This window comes from Euleptes europaea, chromosome 1 (assembly GCF_029931775.1).
Source record: "Euleptes europaea isolate rEulEur1 chromosome 1, rEulEur1.hap1, whole genome shotgun sequence".
NCBI classification, from domain to species: domain Eukaryota; kingdom Metazoa; phylum Chordata; class Lepidosauria; order Squamata; family Sphaerodactylidae; genus Euleptes; species Euleptes europaea.
The window spans coordinates 1571903-1579417 of record NC_079312.1 but is presented as its reverse complement, the minus strand read 5'-3'; the positions used below and the strand labels follow the sequence as shown (position 1 = coordinate 1579417).

The 7515-nt window shown below is 45.7% G+C and overlaps 1 protein-coding gene across 1 annotated transcript; it reads left to right on the top strand.

The window, feature by feature from the left end:
* Positions 1-3398: 3398 nt before the first annotated feature.
* LOC130493310 (zinc finger protein 658B-like) lies at positions 3399-4877 on the top strand (the record flags this gene model as incomplete). Its single annotated transcript, XM_056867024.1, has 1 exon — positions 3399-4877. A coding segment is annotated over one exon (1479 nt), but the record flags the coding sequence as incomplete, so codon positions are not given.
* Between the last annotated feature and the right edge of the window lie 2638 nt (positions 4878-7515).

Here is a 7515-nt window from a genome sequence, read left to right as displayed (position 1 = left end):
TCCAAGATGCCCTCCCTCTCATAATCTACTTAAGATCATAGAATCAGCATTGCTGACAGATGGCCATCTAACCTCTTCTTTAAAACCTCCAGGGAAGGATCACTTACCACCTCTCGAGGAAGTTTGTTCCACTGAGGAACCGCTCTAACTATTAGAAAATTCTTCCTAATGTCAAGATGAAAACTCTTTTGATTTAATTTCAATCCGTTGGTTCTGGTCCAACTTTCTGGGGCAACCGAAAGCAATTCTGTCCTCTCTTCATTTCCTGTTACAATTTCACTTTCTTATCGACACAATGGGCTTATCTTGTCCTTGTTCTTACTCTTACTCTGAACATAGGAAAAGAACCCCTTTTTGTTGTGTTTAGCATCTCTTGCTAGCCTAAGCTGATACTGAATTTTAGCTTTCCTAACATTCTCCGTACAAGCACTAGTTTTGTGTTTATATTCACCTTCGGTTATAAGGCCCTCCTTCCACTTCCTAAATGAGTCTTTTTATTTCTCAACTCTGATCCTGCAGAGATGCTGCCATGTTTTTGATCTCCACCATTCACAGGACAGGTTTCAAGTCAACACAGAAGTCTGAAATGTGTCAGCAGCTTTTTGAGCTCCCGGGAGTCTCATTCATTCCTTGTGCTTCCCTTCCGCCTCTCCCACAACTTACTACGAAGTGTTACCAATTTTTTTGAGTGTACATAGGGCAAGGTTTCACACCTTTGGCATGGGGAGGCATAAAACATGCTTCACACAAGAAAACAAAACGAGAAGTCAAGCCTAACACCCTTTCTTCCACTTTTCTCTCCCTCGCAGGCAGTGAAGAGACAGTGCTGATCCATTCTCTTTGCAGAGGTGTGGAGACAGCTACTTCTCCTCCAGTCCAGGTAGACGAGATGAGCTGGGGGAGCCGGCCACGGTACCCCTTTCTCCGGGGGGGGGGGGCTTTTCTCCTGCAGTTGTTAAGGGGCCCAAACAAGAGGCTGTGAATGCCACTCCTTTTACACATGCCGAATTCTTCATCCTGCCCCATTCTTCATCCTGCCCCCTTCCATAGCTCGCCCCTCCCCCCGAGATTCGCCTTGCATTTTCTCTGACGAGAGAATCTGCTTTTTCTTTCAGTCTCCGGTTTCCTTTGAGGAGGTCGCTGTGCATTTCACTGAGGCGGAGTGGGCCCTGCTGGATCCGAATCAAAGAGCTCTCTACAAGGAAGTCATGCTGGAGAACTACGGGAGCGTGGCGTTTCTGGGTAAGGTGGCAGAGGTGCAAATTGCTGCCATTAGGATTGTGCCATTGGGCTGATTCAAAATCTTAAACAGCAATATGTTGTTTTGAGGCCTCCCTTCTCAAAGTGGTGGGGGGCAGCAAAAGCAATATTCAGCATAGCCAGGTAGAGAGACCCAAGTGTCCTGGCTGGCCCAGAGGCAACTGAGGCCAGTATTGCTGTGGCCATTGCCCAAGCCAGAGGGGGAGTCCTGGCCTGAGGCCAATGCAGGACTGAGAGGCCCTCAGGAAGACTCTGGAAGGGCCCCCTTCCTCAGTTGCCAACCATTACAACACACTTCTCCCCCAGATGGGATTAATGTCATCCTCTCTGACTGTGATGTGGAATGGATCTGTCCCCCTTACAGTGGTTGGGATTGTGGGCTTTAATCCTGACCAGGTTTCCATTCTTCCAGAACAAAGTTTCCTCTTCGTTGGAATGGTCGCTCTGTCTGTCTGTCTATCTATTCTTCTTGTAGAGAGCCAGCTTGGTGTATTGGTTAAGAATGGAAGACTTTAGTCTGGAGAAAAGGATTTGATTCCCCACTCTTCCACCCAACCAGCTGGGTGACCTTGGGCCAGTCATTGTTCTCTCAGAACTATCTCATCCCCACCTACCTCACAAGGTGTCTGTTGAGGGGAGGGGAAAGTAATTTGATTTGTAAGCCACTTTGGGACTCTTCTTCTCTTCAGTAGCAGAGACTCAAAAGAGGTGTACACCAAGTAAAATGCAAACAGTGGGGGAACTATTATTTGCCACTTTAAGGGGGAAAGTACATATGGGGAGGGGGGATAGGCAAAAAGCTGCTCTCCTGAGGGGCCTGGCTGGAGATAAGGTGTGACCAGCAGTTCAGTTGGGAGAGAAAGAAGGTCTGATAAAAGAAATGCACACCCATTCGTGAGCAGTGCCTGATGGGTGGCATGGCTTCTTCTGTAGATGCTGATTGGACATCTTTCTTTATTACAGAAGCACATGTAGAGGAGACCATTGGGGAATTTCAGGGATTCTCTTTGGAAGAAACCAAGAATGAACATTCCAAAGGAAACTTGGGGGATGGAGATGGACTCCAGAAGCAGGAGGGAAGCCACACAGACAAGAGTAGGGATAAGCCCATTCCATACCAAGGTGGGGGCTTGCATGAAATTCCAGTCCAAGAAGAAAGGTGAACCAAAACAAAAAGGAACAAGGGCCCCCATGCTAACCAGATAATCTGCTTGAGAGAAATTGACAATAGAAGTGAGGCCTTTGGAAACACCTTCATTAAGAATATGAGTGTTATTTCCAAGAGGCAAAATCCCTCAGGAGAGAAATGATTGCATGGAATGCAGAAAGACCTTCCGTCAGAAATCAGCCCTTACTTCCCATCAAAGAATGCACCAAGGTGAGGTGCTGAATAAATTGTTAGATTGCAAACCAAGCCTTTCCGATGCAGCAGGCTTTCATGTCCCTTTAAAGTGTATATTAATGTACTCCTCAGTGTATAGAAGGAAAAAGCCACTGAAATGTTTTGTATGTGGATGATCAGTCCTCCTTGCGTGGGTGCTAACGGAATCTGTCTTTTCAATCCAGCAGTGAATGATCAGTGGAATGAGGGTGATCAGAAAGTGCATCAGCTATGGCCAGATAAAGTGAAGAATGAATATTTAAAAGGAAACTTCAGGAATCAAAGCAGACCTAAGAGGCTGAAAGGAAGTCACATGGTCAAAAAGAGGGATAAACCCATTCCTGGCCAAGAGCAGGATTTCCATGAACTATCCCACATGGTGGAGGTGGCATGCAAGTGCCTGGAGTGTGGAATGAACTTCTCAGATCAAGCCCAACATGAGATCCATTTGCAAATGCACAGTAGAATGAAGACCCATCAGTGCTTGGAATGTGGCAAGGGCTTCCTTCGCAGAGCAGAGCTCTTTAGTCATCAAAGAACACATGAACCTTACAGCTGCTCAGACTGTGGCAAGAGCGTCTCACAGAAATCAGATGTTTTTCAACACCAAACAATTCATTCAGGAGAGAAATCATTTACCTGCATGGAGAATGGAAGGATGTTCTCTTGTGGAAGAAAGGGTAATGCGCTTTTTAAAAAGCCTAATATAATGGGGGTACATAGATGCTTTTGTTGTGGAAAGTACTTCAGATACAGATCTCACCTCCTTGTGCACCAAAGAGTACACACAGGAGTGAAACCTTTTGAATGCTCAGAGTATGGAAAGAGATTCAGTGAGAAAGGCACTCTTCAAAAGCATCAAAGAGCCCACACAGGGGAGAAATCTTATGAATGCTCCGAGTGTGGAAAGAGATTTACTTTCAGTGGCAGTCTTCAAAGGCATCTAAGGACCCACACAGGGGAGAAACCTTTTGAATGCTCAGAATGTGGAAAGAGATTCAGTCACAGTAGCAGTCTTCAGAGCCATCGAAGAACCCACACAGGGGAGAAACCTTTTGAATGCTCAGAGTGTGGAAAAAGATTCATTCAGAGTAGCGGCCTTCAAAGTCATCGAAGAACCCACACAGGGCAGAAACCTTTTGAATGCTCAGAGTGTGGAAAGAGATTTACTTTCAGTGGCAATCTTCAAAATCATCTAAGAACCCACACAGGGGAGAAACCTTTTGAATGTTCAGAGTGTGGAAAGAGATTCAGTCAGCGTGACAGTCTTCATAAGCACTTAAGAACCCACACAGGGGAGAAACCTTTTGAATGCTTAGAGTGTGGAAAGAAATTCAGTCAGCGTGACAGTCTTCATGACCACTTAAGAACCCACACAGGGGAGAAACCTTTTGAATGCTTAGAGTGTGGAAAGAGATTCAGTCGGAGTAGCGCTCTTCGAAGTCATCTAAGAACCCACACAGGGGAGAAACCTTTTGAATGCTCTGAGTGTGGAAAGAAATTCAGACTGAGTGATAGTCTTCAACAGCATCAAAGAATCCACACAGGGAAGAAACCTTTTGAATGCTCGGAGTGTGTAAAGAGATTCACATGTAGTGGCGCTCTTCAAAGGCACTTAAGAACTCACACAGGGGAGAAACCTTTTGAATGCTCAGAGTGTGGAAAGAAATTGAGTCGGAATAGCCATCTTCAGAGTCACCTAAGAACCCATACAGGGGAGAAACCTTTTGAATGCTCAGAGTGTGGAAAGAGATTCAGTCAGAGTGGCAGTCTTCAAAAGCACTTAAGAACCCACACAGGGGAGAAACCTTTTCAGTGCTCAGATTGTGGAAAGAAATTCAGTTGGAATAGCCATCTTAAAAGTCATCTAAAAACCCACACAGGGGAGAAACCTTTTCAATGCTCAGAATGTGGGAAAAGATTCAGTCGGAGTAGCACTCTTCGAAATCATCTAAGAACGCACACAGGGGAGAAACCTTTTCAGTGCTCAGAATGTGGAAAGAGATTCAGTGAGAGTGGCAGCCTTCGAAGTCATCTAAGAACCCACACAGGGGAGAAACCTTTTCAATGCTCAGAATGTGGGAAAAGATTCATTCGGAGTAGCGCTCTTCAAATTCATCTAAGAACCCACACAGGGGAGAAACCTTTTCAATGCTCAGAATGTGGAAAGAGATTCAGTGAGAGTGGCAGTCTTCGAAGTCATCTAAGAACCCACACAGGAGAGAAACCTTTTGAATGCTCAGATTGTGGAAAGAAATTCAGTTGCAGTGGCGATTTTCAAGGACATCAAAGAACTCACACATAGGAGAAACCTTTTCAATGCCAGACAGTGGAAAGAGATTCTCTCTCAGTAACCATCTTCAAAGGCATCATAGAATCCACACAGGGGAGAAACCTTTTCAATGCTCAGAGTGTGGAAAGAGATTCAGTGAGAGTGGCAATCTTCAAAAGCATCAAAGTACCCGCACAAGAAGAAACCTTTTGAATGCTCAGAGTCTGGAAAGAGATTCCGTCTCAGTAGCGATCTGCTGAGATATGTGAATGTAGTGGAAGCTGTAAAGAAAAACTTGGTATATATTGTAAAATGTACAAGTGCCTGTAATGTAGCTGATCTGTTTACTAAAATTGTGGATTGTAACAGATTTGTGATGTTGACCAAACTAATCTAATACCCTTGAGAAGGAGTGTTGATATTGCAAGGCTGTCAGATCAGTTTGACAGGTTGCACCTAGATCAGAATGATGCAACAAGCCCGGAAGCTCCCTGGAGAGCCAGAGGGAGCTGGCTAGAGCAGGTTATGGCCAGTAGGCTGATGCAATGTTAGCAAGTCAGGATGACAAGACATCTGCTCTGATTGGTTCCTGAGACTGCTATGTATATATAATGGAGAGAAACTGAAGCTCATGTCTGGGGATGCTATGAGCGGAGAGGAGTGTAAGGAGTTTGTAATATATCTGTACACTGTAAAATAAACAAGCACTTTTTCTAGTAGCAAGGAGTTCTGGTGGGGTTTCCTGAATTGACTGCATAATCCACTGGCACCCGCGTCAAAGCCGCCCGGGTTATTGAAGCCTTTGGAAACGCCTGCAGGGCCGTGGGAAGTCATTGCCATGGATTTTATGACGGATCTCCCTCTCAGCCGGGGGAAAACGTTACTATGGGTGGTTACAGATCTCTTTTCCAAGCAAGTGCATCTGGTTCCCTGTGCAGGCTTGCCCACCACCCCGAAATTGGCCCTCCTACTTGTGTCACATGATTTCAAATATCATTCTTTCCCACGCAAGATAATCAGTGACTGCAGAGTTCAGTTTGTGGCCATGTTTTGGAAGGCTTTTCTCAAATTGGTGGGGGTGGAGCAGGGGTTGTCAAGTGCATTTCACCCTCAGACAGATGGACAGACAGAACGGGTCAATGCTGTATTAGAGGGCTATTTACGTTGTTATGTAAATTATCACCAAGATGATTGGGTAGACCTTTTGCCCTTTGCGGAATATGCTTACAGTAATGCTGTGCATCAGTCCACTGGTTTTAGCCCGTTCTACATAGTGCATGGGAAAGAATTCGGACCCATAGGCCATGTAGATGTCTCGTGGGAGGAGGGAGGTGCCGAAATAACAGATTGGGTCCACGCTACTCAAACCACTTGGCCTTGGCTAGAGAAGAATTTGGAACCAGCCAAGCGGAAATACAAGACTCAGGCAAATAAACATCATTCACCTGGTTGGGAATTCAAGGTGGGGAATCTTGTGTACCTGTCCACCAAAAACCTGCGATCACTTTGCCCTTGCAAGAAACTCAGTGAAAAGTATGAAGGACCTTTTCCCATCTCAAGAACCATTAACGAAGTAACTGTGGAACTCTGCCTCCCCAAATCACTGAGAGGATCCATCCTGTTTTCCATATTAGTCTTTTGATGAAACATGTGCCCTCACCCAGGTGGCATCCAGAACCCCCCCTGGAGGTGCCCAGGATGGTGGGGTGGAGGAGCCCTTCGAGGTTTCCAAAATCCTCGATTCCCGCATCCACCAGGGGTGCTGCAGTATTTAGTTCGTTGGAAACATTTTGGTCCTGCTTATGATGAATGGGTTGCTCGTCACCATGTTTCAGCCCCCCAGCTAATCAGCCAATTCCATACGTCATACCCGGACAAGCCCTTCCCGGTGGACATGGGAAGAGGTAGGCCTTGAGGGGGGCAGGATGTCAGGCACCAGCCTGGGAAAGGCGCCCAGTGGTCAGGCCAGGTGGCGTTTCAAGGTCTAACTGTTATTCAGCCCCAGCTCTGTTTAGTCTTTGATCGCTCCTGGGAACGAATGTTATCTAGGGGGTTGCCCTAGCAACCAGTAGTCATCCTGAAAGTTTACTTTCGCCTTTATATCACGCATACCTTTAGTTTTCCTTCCATTAGTATCCTTGCTAAGTTTCAAGTCAATTTCTGTAACTTTCTGTATATTTCCTAATAAACCAGCTTTCGTAGGAAGACCTGCCTGGAAGTCTGTTTGTGGGATTTATCTGGTGAGCCCAGAGCTGACACAGATAATCATACATGTGACAGTCCATGCAGCACACTGGATAGCCCCCTGACCTCTGCTGGCTTTCTACCTTCATAACTGGTATTTTATTAATCAATTTATTATTATATTATTCTTTGATTTTTAAACCCCACACTCTTCCTATACCAAATAACAAGATTTATTACCCACCTTACATGTCCCCAGTCACGATCCCCAGGCTAAGAGCCACAGGGCAAGAGCAGGAGGCTTTGCAGTTTATATGCTCACAGCCCCTGCCTTTCACACACAAGCTCCACCCAGCACCAATCAAAACACCCCCTCTTTAGGAGCAGCAATCAAGCTTTAAGACAGCAATCAAGCTTT